Here is a 19,171-nt window from a genome sequence, read left to right on the forward strand (position 1 = left end):
TTGTTCTCAACACCATTGTAGTTTTCTGTTTTCTGTTCATCGTTAACCTAGTCTGTGGTTTTTAAATTTGAATTCTGCTCCTGAGCTTGGAGTGGGGAGGCTTGTTCACCAACCTTCCATGTGCTGGAGCCTCAGGTATTAATGGTTTCCCCACTGCACTGGGGTTCTGGGACTCATAATTTGCGTTCTATGCTGGGCCTGGAGGTCTCTCATTTGGACTGCTGTATTGCTGGCCTGGGACCTTGTTTATTTGATCTGTTTGTGCCTGCCTTCCCCACCCTCACACTCCCTTTCCAACTGAGTGAGACAGACCTTTCCTGAAGTCCTTCCAAGATATCTTAAGCTGAAAAATTCTCCACTTATGTCTTTTTTTGGGGTTCTGTCATTCCATAATCTGTTTAGAGGCTTGATAAAATGTTGTTTCTGAGGGAAGCTGGGGAATGTTCAGGAAGTTCCCGGCTTCTCTTCACCATCTTGACTGTTCCTTCCACTAGTTCTTTTTCTATCTGTCCCAACTCCTGGAACCATCATCCTGGATAGTTTTTGCAAGCATTGCTACTAACAGACTCAGAAAGAGAATTCTTGCCACTGAAGTCCTTGTATTATCAAGTATTATCAGTATAGCATCAGAAATAGATATGGTTTTATTTTCTTGCTGATTTTAAAAATCCTTTCTGATCTTTTCCAAGAGGAATTTTTGGACTTGAGATATATTCCTATTTCCCTCTGGGATTTTACATATAGGTTTTTTCCCAGTGTCCTCTTTGAAATGATGTTTTGATCTTCCTTGTTGCCATAATAGCTTTCTATGGTTAGAAGATTAAAAAAGCTGTATTGCAGTATGTTTTGCTGCTGTATCTTAAGATACAGATACAGATGGGACCTTTCCATCTAATTTACAATTCAAACTTTCTAGAGATGTTTAGTCTTTTCTATTAGAATGTGAGCTCCTTGAAAGCAGTCTTTCTTTTTGTAGTTCTAGCATCTAGGATGGTGTTTTGCATGTGGAAAGTGCCTTTTTGACTTAGCCAACACTTATCACTGTCATGGAGAATGGTCTGTAGAGAAGAGAGATTCTTTTTACATGATGAAGCCCTTTGGCAGCATCTACTTGTAGATGACATTTTGCTGATTGCATTGAACCCAAGAATATTACAGGTCCTTCTCAAGAAGATCCATAGCCACTCAAATGTTTGGTGTAACAATTCCCACATGGAATATCAAGGGGTTGAAAAACTTATTGCTGAGATTTTTATGTTATATAGTTCAATAGGTAACATTTTTAATTAGTCTTATCATACAGTATGTTTGTGTAGCTATGACAAGATTGCTGGTAAATTAAGCTGTATGCAGAATTAAAGAATTGGATGGGCTGGATTGCATTTGAGAGATTGTGCAACACGTTTCAATGATCTCAGATTATTTCCTGACACAAAAATTCAATTCATTCATATTTATTTTCCCAGTCATTCTATATTACTGTAAATCATGAAGTATTAGAATTTCCAAAGAAACAAAATTGGGGACCCTTTTTGTACAAGAAATGTAATAAAGTATCATTCAAACAATAATAAAAGAGGGAGTGGTTGAGTCAAATAACAAAAATTAGGAATGCTTTTATGTACTAGCACTAGTGTTATCAGAAGAACTTGGGGAAGGCCTCCACTGATTTAATAGGAAGTCTTCCCTAGAGACTTTTGGATGACTTGGATAATAAGTGTGTGAAATGAGAAGGCATGTGCATGCATTGCTGACTGTACTAAGAAACCTTCATTGAATTTACAGATACATTGAAGTATCTTATCCTGGTACCTTTCATATTTGCTAATGGCAAAAAAGTCAGTCTAGAATGTGACAGTCAAGGTTCTCCATTTCACTGAGGAAGAAAAATAACCCTTTTATTTTCTTGAGGATTGAAATAAATTACTATATATATATATATATATATATATATATATATATATATATATGTCATCATTATAGATAGATTTTCAACTTAGTTCAGTAAACAGAATATTTAAACTATTTTGACTCTAGCCTTTCATATGGCAGGCTGCATCTGATTGCCTTTTTCTTTCAACCTAATCCTTTGCTGGAAACTTTCATGCTGGACAATTCTTTACCCCATGCTAACCAGAGTGGGAGGAAGAAGGAAGGTAGGGTAGCTTTTAATTTCTGATGTCTTGCCCATGACAGCAGATATGCATTACCAATTAGATTGTTTGAATAAGGCCATACACCTCTGTTCCATAGGGTTTTTTCCCATTCATTCTTTTTAATCTTCCTATAATATTTCAGAGTATTACCTTATCACTTTGTAGATACTCTGTGGCTTCTGTGACACTTAACTCCATTGATTCTCATATTTATCTGATTGGGGGTTTTGGTGTTTTTTTATCTATTTCCCTTGTTCATCATTCTATCTATCGAAGACCTGTGATTTTTCTCTATGCTTTGTCTTGGTATAATCTGTTTTATTCCCATGGACCTTTTACCAACAGCCCTGATTTCTCCCTTGAGCTTCTACAGATGTATTCTGAATATATTTTCACTGAGATATCCCTTGAAGGCATCAAGCATATTATTAAGCAGGTGTATTTTAAGGCCCTACTATGTAGGGTACAAGTACAAAAAAGGAATCAGTCCCTATTACCTCCTTCCCCAATGCAGACTCTACTCCTCCCAATTTCGTAATTTTTATTGTTAATACCACTATCCTTCAAAGTACCTAGGCTTAAAAGTCATCCTTGACTTTCTTCTTCGTCATCCTTGACTTTCTTCTTCCTTCCTCAACTCAACACATTGACACTTGCTGGCTCCCTCCATTGATATTTCTTTGGTACCTCTTGCACTTAGACTCTTCTTTATACTGCCACTTCCCTAATTCAATTTTTGTTCTCACCTGTTGTCCAAACTATGAATTATAATTACCTCATAACTAATTTCAGTGTCTCCTTTTTCTAATCCAGTCAGTAAGCATCTGTTTATTGTAAATAGTATTTTTTCCAATTACATGTAAAGATAGTTTACAACTTTCATTTTTTATAAGATTCTGAATTTCAAATTTTTCTCTCTCTCCCTCCCTACCAGCTTCTTCCTCCCCGAGACAGCAAGCATTATGATAGAAGTATTACATGACATGGGCAATAATGAGTATACCACAAAAGAAAGATACCAAAAAAGGAAAGAGAAAGAGTCTCTGCTCCTGAGGATTTCACATTCTATAATAAATAAATATGCTTATTCTCCTTCAATTATCTTGTGAAAATGATTATCCTTCATTGCTTTCAAGATTGTACACTTTCAATATGTGCTTGAAATCTGGTTCAATTACTTTTATAAATTCTATTTTTGTATCACCTTCATTTCTTTCACTCCCCAAAATCCTTTCTTGCAACAAAGAAAAAGTTTTAGCATAGGTTCCCAGTATGGCAGTTGCTTCTGATAACATATGTAATATTCTGTACCATTGTCCCCTCTTTCTCTGAGGAGGGAAGAATATTCCATAATCTATTTTCTGGGATCAAAATTGATCATTGTAATTACTGAGCCACTGATTTCAGCTTTCATTTAGTGTTCCTTTCATTTATGTTATTGTAATCATTGTGTATATGGTATTTCTGATTCTGCTTATTTCATTCTACATTCATATTAATCTTCCCATGTTTCTCTGAATTCCTTCAATATTTTCTTTCAAATTTTTTTCTTAGTTTTTGCAAGGCAATGGGGTTAAGTGACTTGCCCAAGGTCACACAGGTAGATAATTATTAAATGACTGAGATCCACTTTGAACTCGGGTCCTCCTGACTCCAGGCTGGTGCTCTATCTACTGTGCTACCTAGCTTCCCCAATATTTCCTTTTTAAAACAAGTATTGATGTCTTTGGTTTTTATATTGCCTCTGTGTCCTCCCTCCCCTCTTCAGAGAGCCATCCCTTGTATCAAAGAATAAAAAATGATTTTCATCACTTCTCACTACACAATAATATTCTATTACCATATCACTATCACATTATATTCATAATTTTAAAGTTCCATTTCAACTTTTATATAGCACATCAAGGATTGAATTATTGGGATCCAAATTTAATGTGGTTCCCATTGTCCTTGGCAATGAAAATAGATGGTTATAGAAATACTTGATGAATTCATTTTCCATTTGTTTATTTTCTTCTTGCCAGTTTCTTCTATGAATGTTCTTGTGATGATTTGTTTGGGACTCATGCCAGTCTTTTTGTGGATTTGTTTTCATTTTCACTTTTATCCTGCTATTTTATGAGGCAGTAGGGTTATTTTTTGCTATCTTCAGTAGTAAAAACATTACAAATAAATTTTGTATTCTCAGCTACAGTTTGCTTTTGAGTGCCATCTCTCTGTTTGGCAATAAATCAGGTGTTGGCTGCTTAAGATGCTTTGTGTACTCATTTACCTTTTGTGGTAATTGCTTAACATTGGTTAAATTTTACAGGAAGTAGTTGAAATTAAAGGCAGTACCTTTGCTTTTTCCATTTCCCCTTACTTATCCAAACATCAGATTCATTTGAATTAATGCTAGGTGAAACTTCTTGAGTACTCAGTATTTTTTTTTTCACATTTTTATTTTCCTCTGATTTAATCCAAAATTTAAGCAATCATCATGTCCAACTTGATTTCTCAGTTATGGAAATAACTCTTACATCAATCTTTTTCTGCTGCTGCTATCCTAATTCAGATCATGACTTCTTGCCTTTATACTAATATTCTCACAGCTTGACAGTGCCTTGTACCTAGTAGGTACTTAATACTTGCTGATTAACTACTTCAATTATTGTAATTTCCTTCCAGTTAGTCTCCTGTCTCCATTCTCTCCCCAGTCAATCCTTTCTTCACACTATTAATTTCATGCACAAATGTGATCTTTGCTGTTTAAAAATCTTAAGTGGTTTCCCATTGCCTATTGAATAATCATATATATTCCTTTACAAGCTAACTGCAGCTTACCTTTCTAGTCTTAAGATGTGATACTTTCCTTTGTGTGTGGTATTCCAGCTAGACAACTATACAATGATCCTTTATCTTTCTTGCCCTTCCTTTTTCTAATTCTGTGCCTCCCCTTATTCCTCAGATGTTTCCTTTTATCCATATAACTCTACTTGTTGAAATTCTTTAAGGCTTAGCTTTCGCCTCAATGAAGAGAGCTGATCCCTTTTTCTTATTGCTCCTTTACCTTCAGTTAAGTGATCCTTCAGTCTCCTGTGCTCTTCTTTTTGAACTGTTCTTTGTAGTTAATTATATTTTTACCTTGTATTATATTTATTTGTATATATATATGATTCAACCCCCTATTAGATTGTAATATGCTTGATTTAAGTGACTTGTTTTTAAAAATATTTTTATTGAATCATTTATTTTTACATTATTATTTCTCCCATTGTTCCTCCTCTTCTAGAGAGCCATTTTATTTAACAAAGGATATTTTTTGGTAAAGCGGAAAGAGAAACAAAGAACAAAACTGATCAGTACATTGAAAGTCTGAGATATAAGCAATATTCCATATGCCTTTCCTTCACTCTTTATTGACCTATTGTTCCTCATGTACGAACTTCCACCCTCATTCACAAACTGTCCTTTAAGAATGGAATATTCTGCCATCTTATATTTGTTCCCTAGAATTCTTTCTTTCTTTCCAAGCCCAGATTGTATTGCCTTCTATGTGAGGTCTTTTCTGTTCTTCCTAACTTAAGTGCCTCTCCCCAAAAATTACCTTTCCTCTCTTTATTTGTATATATTTGTAGATGTGCTTTCTTGAGGTCAGAGGGACTGTTTCCATTTTGATTTTGTATCCCCTGGTTCCAGCAAGACTGATTTTAATGAGAGGGATTTGGATGACTAGACTGGCATAGACTCAGCTTCATGAACACTGATGTTTTAGGATTATAAATTTAGAGCTAGTAGTGACTATAGGAGTGTCTGGTATAGATTCCTCATTGTACACTTTAGGAAACTGAGGTATCCAGAGAGTTGTGATTTGCTCGTCATATAATTAACTGAACTTGGTTTTGAATCTAGCTTCTCACTGTGACTTTTTATTCTTGACTTAAAGAGCTGGAAAATACCTTGTTTATTTAGTTCAAACTTCTGATTTTTATAGATCACATAACTGGAGTCTAGAGAAATCAAGCAACAACATCACACAAATAATGTAATGGAAAAGAGGACTAGAATACAGATCTGATGATTTCTAGCCAAGTATTGTGCAATATACTAGTACCTCTAAAACATTTTAAATTTTTTTTCAGGGATCTTTATTTTCTTTCCTACCTCTTTTCTCTATCCATTATATATATATATATATATAATTTTTTTTTTTGCAAGGTAATAGTGGCTTGCCCAAGGCCACACAGCTAGGTGATTATTTAAGTGTTTGAGACCGGATTTGAACCCTGGTACTCTTGACTCCAGGGCCAGTGCCCCACGTAGCTGCCCCCTCTCTATCCATTTTAAAACAAAATGTACCAATTTGAATAGTCAATTGGTTATGTCCAAAAGTTGTCTCAAGTACATCACCTATCTAGAGGTTGGATAACTTCATCTTTAGTCCTCTGAAATTGTTGTTGGTAAGGGTTAAGTTTTATCCTACATCATTGCTTTTACATAAATTATTCTTCTTGCTGATCATTTTCACTTCACTCTTCATCAGTCCATACGGATTTTTCAGGTATATTTGAAACTATCCATTTCATCATTTCTTATGTTGTAATAATATTCCATTACATTTACATACCATAATTTGTTTAGCCATTTTCCAGTTGTTGACTATTCCCTTTGGATTTCTTTCTACGAAAATGTCTTTTCACTGACCATATATCAGCAGAAGAACATCTCTTATTCTTATATATTTGGAAATATATATTGGAAATAATATATTAGAGAAATATGCTTCATTATTTTTCTTTAGTTTACTGTTTTTCATCTAATTTTAGCTACATTGATTTTGTTTGATATAAATTGTTTTTCTTGTTCTCTTTTCTTTGCCCTATCTTTCAGTTTTTGGGGAAACTTATATTAGGAAATATGAGAGTTCTATATTAGTCCAGTTTTTGTGTATTTTTGACAATAACGGTTTCATTTTATCTCTTTCATAGTTTGTCTGAGGATACAGATCAACCCACAGAACAAGGGAGATTTCCAGGGCATCTCTCCAGAACGAGCTTTTGCTGACTTCCTCTTTGCCAGCACCATCCTACATCTTGTTGTCATGAACTTTGTTGGCTGAATCCTTCCTATTCATTGAAACAGGAAATAAAGAAACATGTGAGTAAGCATTGTTAGGATTTTTCAAGACCTGATAAAATATTTGTCTGCAGAAATTTTCCCTAGCTTGTAAAATGGACCCATTCTTATTTTCCCATATATAAGATGCTCCCATGTATATGACCACCTTAATTTTGGGGTCCAAAATTTGAAAAAAAATAATATATAAAGTTACTGAACTGAAGTTTTATTCATCATAAAATTCACACGACTCCTCATCGCTGTTAAAACTCTCATCCATTAGCTCATCCTCATCTGTGTTTGATGAAAATCACTGTCTCAGGAGAGGCTCTGACTGCTCTCCTGCCTGTGCTCTGGTCTATGGTTGACCACAAGCACTCCCTAGGCAAGTCTGGTGCATGTACTCATGCTTAGTCCATTCCTTTTCATGAACCTGAAGCACTAATTGTGTCCTCCTTTGAAGTAGTCACTTTATTTTTTTTCAGGTTTTTGCAAGGCAAATGGGGTTAAGTGGCTTGCCCAAGGCCACACAGCTAGGTAATTATTAAGTGTCTGAGACCGAATTTGAACCCAGATACTCCTGACTCCAGGGCTGGTGCTTTATCCACTGCGCCACCTAGCTGCCTGGTCACTTTCTTTTCATCAGCATTTCCTCTTGCCCCATGCTGAACCATCCTTGTGGACGCAGGAATTCCAACTGCCCTTTGTTCTTCAATCCATCTCTTCTATTCCCTCCTTAAATCAGGCCATTGTGCTGACTTGCCTGTCATGGCCTTCTTCTGCCATGTCATTTTCAGGAGGATTTCTTCTTCCTGTAGCCAGTCTGAGATTGTTTTCTAAGTTGGAGTAGAACCAAACTTATGTTCAGCAGCACGACTGTCATTCAATTTTGCAAACTGGATCACTTTGAACTTGAATTCAGCACTGTATGAAAATCTTTTCTGAAATATTTCTGGGCAGAATGTGGCAAAATGTAACTTAATATACTGGTAACAAATGCAAAACAATGATCACAAAGACAATAAGCACAAAAAAGTGGGAAATGCAAGTAAAAAATCTCCAACCATTATATAAGATGTTCCCAGTTTTTTAAAAAAAATTATTTTCATCCATATGCACATGTATATTTTAAAGTTCTAACATTTTCTTCTATCCTCCCCTCCCCTCTCAGCCCCCTCCCCTCATTGGCAAACAGTCAGGTTAGCATTGTACATATGTATTTTGATAAATATATTTACAGATTAGTAAGCTCCCAGTTTTTAGACTCCAAATTTTTTGAAAAAGGTTGCATCTTATACATGGGGAAATATTTGTGAAACCTTAGGAAGTTTACTTTACCTTTGCTGTAGTATAAGGTTGGACAAAATTAAATCCAAGATCACTTCTAGCTTCAAATCCTAGGATTCTGATGTTTCATTTCTATGCTTTCTAAACTTTTAAGATAGTAGAAAATTACTGGCCCATAAAATATATTTTTTTCTATGCAAAAAAATGCAAGCATGTCTTCTAAGGTTGTTGATCAAGTTTCTTTGATTTTTGACTTAATTCCTTGTCATTTGACCATTTGATGTAATATTTAGGAGTGCTGTAGAATTTGGTTGGAAGGTGGAGCCTAAAATGGGATCATAGTAAAACAGCATTTTAAAGCGATGAGACTTTAGAAATCACCAGTCCAACCCTCTTTTACAGCTAGGAAACAGTTCATTTCAATTGACTAGATTAATTTGACCACACTTAACTTACCTGGCAAGAGAAAGAACTGGAAGTTAAGGGGGAACTTAATGAATTAAACATAAAATGAGGATATGTTTATACTCAACACTTAGAATTTAGGGAAACATTGGGCAGATGAGGGCCTAGGAAAATATTTTGCTGAAAGAAATCTGGTTGAATTTCTTTAATATATAGTCAGTGATCTTTCCTGAATACTGTCATTTTGCCAAACAGGAAAAGAAAAACAGCATAATCTTAGTTCTATTTGCCAGTTAGTTCTATTATTATAATTTTTATTTTTCAGAAAAAATAATTAAACTTTTCCAAGCACATAGTTGTCTTTGTTAATAATATTATTTATTGGGGCGGCTAGGTGGCTCAGTGAATAGAGCATCAGCCTTGGAGTCAGGAGTACCTGGGTTCAAATCTGACCTCAGACACTTAATAATTACCTAGCTGTGAGGCCTTGGGCAAGCCACTTAACCCTATTGCCTTGAAAAATCTAAAAAAAAAAAAAATATGTATTTATATGATTTAGAATACAGAGCATCCAAAAGTCTTACCACAGTTTGGAACTTTAATCGTTTACATTTTAATAACTTTAAATGATGCTGAAACTTAGGACAGTGTAGAGCCTGGCATTTTAAGTCCATAAGTTTTTGAGGTAGACTTCTTGTAATATTTAATAATGAATGGAATTTTAAAGTTAAATGAATTTTATAGGTAGATAAATTAACAAACCTTTTCCTTTGGAATTTGCATATTTGAAGAAATTGGAGAATGAAGATAACATTTAAATTTTGATAGGTAAATGATTACTTCTTTGGCTTTTTAAATTTTCTCTTAAAAACAAACTTTGTTAAAATATAGATGCTTCAATAGATTTTCTGTTTTTGCTTTCTGATTTTGCTTAAAGAATAAACTTGGTTTGCTACTGTAATTTAAAATTTAAAATTTTGCTCTTTATTGTGAAGTTTAGACTCAAAATTGTGTAGAGGTCACATACATGAACAGTCAAGTTTTTTATTCATTTTGATTTAGTTTCAAAATGGTATTTCATTCACTTTAGAATGATGATTTTGATGGAGAATTTCTCATCTATGAGGATTTTCCAGATGTTCCACAGGCTTTGTAGCTTTCTAAATCAACCGTAAATCAGTCTGTCAATTTATTGAGCACTTAATGTGTGTAAAAATAGGTAATATTATTATGTCTTAATATGTATGTCAATAACATTCTCTGGCTCATACTTTAACAGCAACCATACTTTCTTTTATCATTTGGATAAATTTATATTAACAAAGTTAGGGCATTGTGGGTAGATCTTTTTTTTTGTCCCTTCCTTTTTTATCTTCCTAGTCTCTTGAAGGCTGTTTGATATTTATTGCACTCCTGCACATTCTGTACATATTACCCCCCCCCAAAAAAAACCCCAAACATTTATTTTTTTAAGTTTTTTTTTTTTTGCAAGGCAATAGGGTTAAGTGACTTGCCCAAGGGCACAGAGCTAGGTAATTAAGTGTCTGGGGTCAAATTTGAACTCAGGTACTCCTGACTCCAAGGCTGGTGCTCTATTCATTGTGCCATCTAGCCCCCCCCCCCCCAAATTTGTCATTCACACATATATGTAACCCATAGTTTTTGGCCCTGGGCAGCATATATGCTATAATCCAAGACCTAGAGTACTATCATTTGTGGAATTCTTTGAATATATTTAAAAGGGGCAGAATAATAGTTTACATTCTATGGAAGGAGATAGCATGTTGGCATATTCATACAAGTTGGGGAGGGAGGCCATTTGCAGTTGATGACTTCGGGAAAGACTTCCTATAGAAGTATTAAGCTACCTCTGGGGGAATAGAATCCCTTCTTTGGGAGAGATACGTTGAGAGATTGTACCCTGAGTGGCACGAATGGTCAGTAATGATATGGGAGATAAAGTTTTTTGTGTGAGTAACAAAGAGAATGTTATATTATAAATTTTGTAAAGAGGGAACAATATATAATGAGACTAGAAAGATAATTTGGTATCAAATTGTGAAGGGCTTTAAAAGTCCAACAGATATATTTTATCCTAGTTATATTATGGAGTAACTGGACTTTATTAAGTAGAGGAGTGAAACGATCAAATACAGACAATGGGTTCAAGGAGAATTGTTTTTTGCAATTGTATGGAGGATGGATTGTAATGGGAAGATACAGCAGGGAGAACAAATAGGAGATCATTGCAATAATTACCTAAGTAGGAAGTATTGAAAGCCTGAATTAAAATGAGTAGAGAAAAAAGGAGTCAAATGTGAGAGATGCTGTTGAGATAAAAATGAAGAATTTAGCAAATGATTATGTGGAAGATAGAAAGGAGTTGAGGATTATATCAAAATATGAATTTGAGATATTAGAAAAATAATGTTAATTTTGATAGGAATACAGAAGTTCAAAAGGGGTTGAGTTGAGTTTGGGAGAAAAGATAAAGAATTCAGTTTGGATTAGATTTTTCTCTTACAAGGAAAAAGAATGAGGCTGGATTTAATAGTTATTTGTGTAGAACTGATAGTTGAACCTGTGAGAGGTTGTAGGATCACCTTGTAAGAGAGAAGGTGGAGGGGGATGTCTTGGACAACCTTGGGGAATACCTACAGTTAAAGAGCATGATTATGGATGATGAAACAGTAAAGGAGACTGAAATAGAGTGGTTACACCTGTAGAATGTGAACTTTGAGAGAGTGTCATGAAAACCTAGAGTAGGAATATCCAGGAATAGAAAGTTGTCAACTTTATCAGTGCAGTAGATAAATCAAGAAAGATGATGACTGAGAAATGACCATCAGATAGAAAACATTGATAACTGAAGAACAGTTTCATTTGGTTGTAATACTGGGAAAAGGAATATCATAATTAAGGAGTGAGTAGAGTGGAGGGCAATGGGTTTAGATAGTTTGACTAGGAAAGGAATGGGGGGAATAGAAGACAGTAGCTTGAAGGAAAGTTGTGGGGAAGCAAGCTAGTGATTTTTGTGTATGTGTGTATTAGTTTTTTAAAAAAGTCTTGGGCATATTTAAAAGCAATGGAAAAGACAAGGAAGTGATTAAAGGTTCAGTCTACCAGAGAAGATTGAAGTATTTAGGATTAAGAGCACATGTCTAGGTCTTGACAAGGAGAAGGGGTATCTCATTGGAAATGGAAGAAAAGGAGGATCAAGTGGGAGATGGAAGTCAGAGAATTGGGAGATGAAGGAAGAAGGAATGAATGGCTTCAGTTTTCTTGGTAAGGTTAAGAGGTGATGTCCTCAGGTGAAAGGGGAATTGGATAGTTTATGGAGAGAAGAGGAGGTTTGCAATAGTTTCTGTCAAGAATCTATTAGGGATTTTATTAGGGAAATAAAAGGATTGCCTTGTAGGAAGAACTTTTGAGATTTTCGCATTATTCAACAGTATATAAACAGAAATAGAAATGAAGCTTGTGGGAATAATCTAGAGGTGCAGGGTTTTGCAACGATGAGTTTGGGGTAAGACAGTTGGGTAAGGGATTTGAGAATATGAAACTTTAGAAGTATAAGTTCTATTCTGGGAAGATAGAAAAGCAAAATTAAAGCACTATGAAGAGATAGAAAATCACGAGAAGAGCAAGGTTTTAGAAGAGATGAGGCATAAGATGAGACGAAATAATAAATTATGTTCAGAGGAACATTAGAAGTTTTGATTATTAGTGGATAATTGTTAATGGTGAAGTTCAGGTTATCTCCATTTCTGTTTCAGTGATAGAGTAGAGAAGTAGGTCATAGAATTTGAGGAATTGGGAGAGTGGGGTTTTTGAAGAGTATCAGTGTGAATATTGAAGTGCTTTGAAATTAAAGTAAAAGATGGTAGCCTTAGAAAACCCTTTGCCTGTAATGTCTAATTTGTTTAACAACAATATGGTAGTGGGCGGGAGGTGAGGAGAGGGGAATGAATTATTATTTTCATTTACTGATAAGAAAAATATTTAGAAAAAAATATAAACCTGAGTTAGATGAATTTTCAAGTCCATTTAATAGTCCCACTTCTGTTTGAATAAGAATCCTCTCTAACCTTCCTACCAAATGTTAATCCAACTTTCACTTGTAGATCTCTGGGAATGTTGAATTCACAACTAAAACTTTTCTCATTTGTTAACTATCCATTTCTGGGTAACTTTTTTTTAGTTCCAGGCAGAATTTGCCCACATACTTTCTGTACCCTGGATCTGCCTTCCTTCTTTTAGATATCTGTCATGATCCACCTGTTTTCTTCTTCAAACTAAATATCTCTAGTTCCTTAAACTGATCCTTGTATGGCAAGATCTCAAGTTAAGGACCTGTTATGTGCTTGGTGCTGGGTATACCAAGGCAAAAGGAAATCCTTGATCTCAGGAAACTTTATGTGCCACCCTGAGGTTAGAGGAGGCTTCATCATGGTAGGTGGTCTTCCTGGGTGCTCTCCTTTTTGTTGGTGTCCTAAAAGATAGCAGCTAAAACTAAACATAAGGCATGGTCTGATCCAAGATTAGGACTGACACTCTGCCTTTCTTAATGTAGCTTAAGAGAACATTGCATTTTTTGGCTGTTGTGTCTGAATGGCAGTCCACCAAAAATCTTGACTCTTTTTTATGTGAGATACTGTCTAGTCAGATTTCCTCCATCTGGTACTTGATAAATTTTTTTTCCCCTTTTGGGAAGTTCATTTTAAAATTGCTAATAAAGCAAAATAATAAGATTCTTTTTCTCAATTTAGCTCAGCTTTTAGTCAGAAGATAACTTGGTGCACCCAGGGTTTAAAACCCTGATTATTTCTGTACCTCTGTATGCCAATAAATACATATTCTTCCTCTCTGCCATAAATCAAATGAAGGGAACAAGCATTTTATTAGATAACTGCTATGTACCAGGCAGTGTACCAAGTACTAGGGGTAGAAAGAAAACCAAAATATAGTCCTTGCCCTCAAGGAGCTTCAATCTCTTGGGATTATAAAAAAAAAATGAGTTCCTATTAGATTGATATTTATCTAGCTGGTAAAGGAATTCAAAATAAGCCAAAATTAGAAGCTTTGGCATAAGCTTTTTGCCCTTTGGACAGAGAAGAAGAGAAAGTAAGAGAAGGCCAGTTCACAATAGTTCACATAGTTCACAATCTGGTAGTCTTGATACTAAACCAGTTATCATATTTTACATTTATTCCTATTATGTTTCATCTTAGATTTGGCTCATCATTCCAACCCACTGAGATAGTTTTAATCCTTACTCTGTCATGTTGACATGTTAGCCAACTAATCATCACTCACCATGATCATATAAGTAATAAGAGGCATAGCCTGAATTCAAATCCATATCCTTTGATTATGAAGTTCAGTGCTTCTTTTTTTCTTCCTCTGCATAAATGCTACAAAGACTTTAAAGTGAAAAAGATTTTAGGGTTGAAGTCCCCAAAACTGTGACCTGGATGAAAGCATTTAATTTCTTTGGGCCTCAGTTCCCTCGTTCCTTCATTATGTTATATGACCTCTAAGGTCTTAAAATTCTCAGTCTGTGTTCTTATGAAGCTGTGACTTTGTTCTGCTGGGAACAACCCTGTAGTATATTTCTCTGTACTTTTTCTTTGAAGTTGTGATCACTTGAAGAAGAAAATATACTAAACATAATCAACAGCAGCTTGTGAGTAATTCACTCTTTGCCTCCCTCTGATTTCTATGATTGTACGTTCTCATATGTGTAAGTGCATATTTTTAAAAAGACATTTTTAAATTTATAATTCCTATCTGCTGCCCAGAAGGACTGACTGCAGAGAATGAGTGCAACACCTTCTGTTGTCAGCTTTTTTGAGTTCACCAGTGAGATACAATAATCTAGAAAATACACAAGATTGGCTGTTATTCTTTATACTCTTCTGCCATCTAGTGGCATTTTCATTTCAAATTGCTGTGAAGTGTAAGAAATTGCCGTATGGGGCAAGAACCCAGGTAGTTGGTCAGCAAAACTTTAGTTTTCCTTCTGGTCACAGGAGGGCAGTAGAGATGGAAGAAACTTTGAGTGAAAACAAAATTGCCTTCCACACGTGGGCAGTGTAGAGTAAGGATCAAGAAAAGGGCCATTTTTCAAACTAGCAATTCAGCTTCAAATTTCATTAGAAGTAGAAGAATTCTAGCATATCTAAGCCATGGAACAGGTTTCTCAACCTTTTTGTGTGTCATGGATTCCTTATCTGACTGTTTTTAAAAGCAAAAGTAAAGTTACGTAGAATAGACAGATTTTTTTTTTTAAAAGCAGGCAAATTTCTAGACCCAGGGCCCACAGAATCTTTAGAGAACTGGATGGTGATTCAGAGATGATGGGGTGCAATCTCTTGTAGTGTAGTTTTTCCTTCCATGATAAGGTTCAGGAGCACCTTTTGTGTTATGGATTAAATTATCATTGAGGTAACTTACCACCATACAGAGCTCATAATAGTAAAACATTAGTGCCACGCTGTGCCAGGCACTGGTACCACTGCCATACCCTCAAGGTGCTTACATTCATGTTTAATTTATACAATATCAACAATATTGCTAATGTATATAGTTGGCAAGTACATGTTATTTCATTTGAGTTTCACAGTAGTTCTATGAAGAAATAGGTGTGATATTTCAGGTCTTATAGCCCTATTTTTTTTTAAGATGAAGAGAAAATTGTGGCTCAGATGTTAACTAGGACACTTAGTCACAAAACAAGAAGCAGTGTTTGGATTACAAGGCTAGCCATCTTCCCTACATGATTACCTGATTTTGTAGAATGGCATTTAGGAGTATGCCTTAGTATTCCTTTCCTAATATGACTTTTCTCTATTTAAAGAGGTGAAATTAATTTCTTACTTGCCTTCATTACTAAATATTCTTGATATAATTCAGAGTAATTACTAGGAAAACATTTTTTCCTTTTTCCTACTGAAAAGCCCTATCTGATTATAGTTTAATCGTAAAGCTTTTGACTTCCTGTGAGCATTTACTTACCTGTAGAGTTGGTGACATTTTGTGATGTTTCATGGTTGATGGAGTCAAGTGCAAAGTATTTTGGGTGAAAGGAATTACATAATGGAAGGCCCATTGATGTGAGCCATTTAGTCTTATTCATACTTTTTACATATATTCCCATGCTCCAGTGACTCCCTCAATGAGTTAGGATAAACTTATCTAACAAATGATGCATTGGTGATTCTTTGTGACAAAAACCTTTTTCATATAAATTTGAGCATTCTCTTCATCAAATAATGAGTCATTTTAATACTGTAAGTTAGGTGGCAAATATTAGGCTTATTACTCTTTTATAAATGGTAAAACTGAGGTCATGAGATTTAGTTGTGAGATTTAGGCCTGGAAAAGACCTTAGATCATGTTGTTCCAACTAGTTCATTTTGCATTTAAGTAAGTTAAAATTCAGAGAGCTTAAATTACTTTTTCATATTGATCAATTTTATTTTTATTTTTGCAATTTATTTTATTGATTGGATCCAAGATAAAAATCTTCTCATTCTGACAGATTTCAAAGAAGATTCAATTTTTGGGGTATTTGTTTGATAATATTGTCCATACAGAGATCACTATTCAAAAAAATAAAAGTTCAACCACAAATGAGTTGGTGAAGCCTCGTAATTAATTTCTTATACATTGCTATAGATTACTCTAAGTTTATTAAAAGACTGATCTAATTACTGATTTTTTTTTTTCCTCTATAGGTAACTCCTATTTTCTGTTTCTCAGCATTAGAGAAGAGAAATTTTATCAGTCAAGCTCTCAGCTTGTCATTCTTTTTCTCTTGCACTATTAAACTGAGTTCATTTTTATTGGTTTAACTTTTCAAGGGTTGTCACCACCTCTGCTTTTCATGGCATCATCCTGAAAAATGGTTTTTATCTAAAAAAGGAAATGGCAAGAGCTTTTATTCAGTTCTCAGAAAATTGTCATCAAGGAGATTCTTTGTCCCCTGAATCAGTGTTGCCTTTGTGGGCCCACATTGAAGCATGTCATTCAGCAAGGAACATTTCTTATAACATCCTATCACTGAATATAGGATATTTTATAGAACTTTATTTTGATGAATGAGAAACACCATATGTTCTAAACTGTATTTTTATTCTGCTAAATTAGTTGAGTTATTTTTCCTCTTACTAAAATACCCTCATAAGTCAAGTTCTATTATTTAGCACTTCCTGGGGAACAAGAGAAATGGCTAGTATTGGTGAATTTGCATTCAATAAACATTTATTCAGTTTGGATTTAGTTTGTATTGAACAGGATTTAACTTTGAAAGTTGAATGGGGCTAATTGTTGAGGTGTTCACATTAGGATTTTAATAACTCCGTCTGGTACAAAGATTGTACGAGCAATACTTTCATGCTACTCCTCTTCTGATTCTCCCCTTTCTTTCTGTCATAGGAGTTTCTAAAGCATATATATTTTAATAAAGTCCATAATTAGTGACTTGATTCAAAAAAAGTACTCAGTCAAGAAAATGATAAAATCTTATCTACTAATAGACACTCCCTCTTATCTACTAAGTCCTACCTACCCTGTAGATCTGCTGACCCCATTTGTAAGATCAGGTGGTCTTCTTTCTGTAAATTTAATTTTTTATTCAGGATAGCAGAGCCCTGAACTACATGTGAGACCCTGATAACCTATTAGTTCTTGCCCCTTTTCATTTCAGGCATATTCTCTTTTTTTGCATCCCTTTTATCCCTCCTGCAACACAACATTCTTATTTTTAATATGCATTATTCTATCTTATATGTCTATATAGATATCTATAGATATAGATTTATATTGGTCCTTTTTATGCATAAACCCTTTGGGTTGGGTACTTCATTTTACTGTTTGCTAACTCCCAATTTAGGATGTAAGGAAAGATGCTATGCTTTAAAATTTGAAATTGTAGGAATGGAAGGAGTTCTAATACTTTTAAATAATACTAGTGGAAACTGAGGCCTAGAGTTTTAACTGATGACACAGTAGATAGAATACTAGACTTGGAGTTAAGAAGACCTGACTTCAAATCCTGCTTCTCCCACGTAATTGTATGATCCTGATCAAGTCACCTACTCTCTTAGCTTCAGTTTCATCAGTAAAACAGGGACAAGAATAACATCTAGAGGTGGCTAGGTGGTGCAGTGGTTAGAGCACCGGCCCTGGAGTCAGGAGTACCTGAGTTCAAATGCGGCCTCAGACACTTAATAATTACCTAGCTGTGTGGCCTTGGACAAGCCACTTAACTCCATTGCCTTGCAAAAATCCAAAAAAAAAAAAAACCCAACACAACAACAAAGAAACAAAGAATAACATTCTAACTCATAGGGCTATTGTGAGGAGAAGATTTAGATAATATCTTTAATTTACTTTGGGTAGGGTTGCATAGCTAGTTATTAGTAAAGCTAGCCTTGTAACCTCTGTCTCCCGATTGATGATGATGTGTTGTTTCCCCTATTGAAAGTAGTGCTTTTTTGTGTCTGGGATTCATGTCTTTGGAGGTTCTTTTTGGTACTTTCCTGCAAACCACTTCCATGTGCCTATGGAAACACTTTGCAGGATTGCTGATTTATATTCTACTGCCCACAATTCAGATGATTGAACTTGTATTGTGTCTTTTGGAGATTTTGATTTTAGGGTAGGGAAATTTGGTAGATTATCTGTAGTCTATAGAGACTTTTTAAAGATTTTAGATGTCTACTTACATTCTGTTATTGTTTTTCAGGTTTTCACTTCATGGCTCCCTTGAATAGAAATGACATCAGCTTGAGGACAAACAGATTTTTATATTTCAGATGTTATGCAGACATTATTTTATTTTGAAATTCAAGGTGGGAAATAAAGGGAAGATTCTCTGCTATCCTTCCTCTGAAGCGTTTTGTAATGAGCGTTTAACATCATGATCTCTGCCATCATCATTGTAATAACCTGTTTGCCTTCCAAATAAAGTGCTTTTTGTTAGTCTTCTCTGGGCTTTGTGTTTTCATTTTATTTTAATCTGATATTGGAATTCTTTACTTTATCTGATCCCCACAATATGCAATGAATGAGTCCATCATAACCTCCTGGTTTTCATTAAATGCAGTTTGAAATTGCTAAAAGGTTATATACAGGTATCCCTGTAAAACTAAAATCATTTATTGTCTTTGAGAAGACAATCTTTTAATTCCTTAGAATTTGTACAGGCAAAAACCAAAAAA

General features: G+C 34.8%; 1 protein-coding gene across 1 annotated transcript in view; it reads left to right on the forward strand.

The window, feature by feature from the left end:
- DAD1 (defender against cell death 1) overlaps positions 1-18,940 on the forward strand; it is a 30,809-nt gene extending 11,869 nt beyond the window's left edge. Inside the window, exons 2-3 of the mRNA XM_074234910.1 lie at positions 7,124-7,292; positions 18,697-18,940. Of these exons, the coding sequence (XP_074091011.1) occupies positions 7,124-7,254 (131 nt within the window). The 3' untranslated portion in view covers positions 7,255-7,292; positions 18,697-18,940. The remainder of the gene's footprint in view (positions 1-7,123; positions 7,293-18,696) is intronic.
- Positions 18,941-19,171: the final 231 nt, after the last annotated feature.

Source organism: Macrotis lagotis, chromosome 4 (assembly GCF_037893015.1).
Source record: "Macrotis lagotis isolate mMagLag1 chromosome 4, bilby.v1.9.chrom.fasta, whole genome shotgun sequence".
Taxonomy (NCBI): domain Eukaryota; kingdom Metazoa; phylum Chordata; class Mammalia; order Peramelemorphia; family Peramelidae; genus Macrotis; species Macrotis lagotis.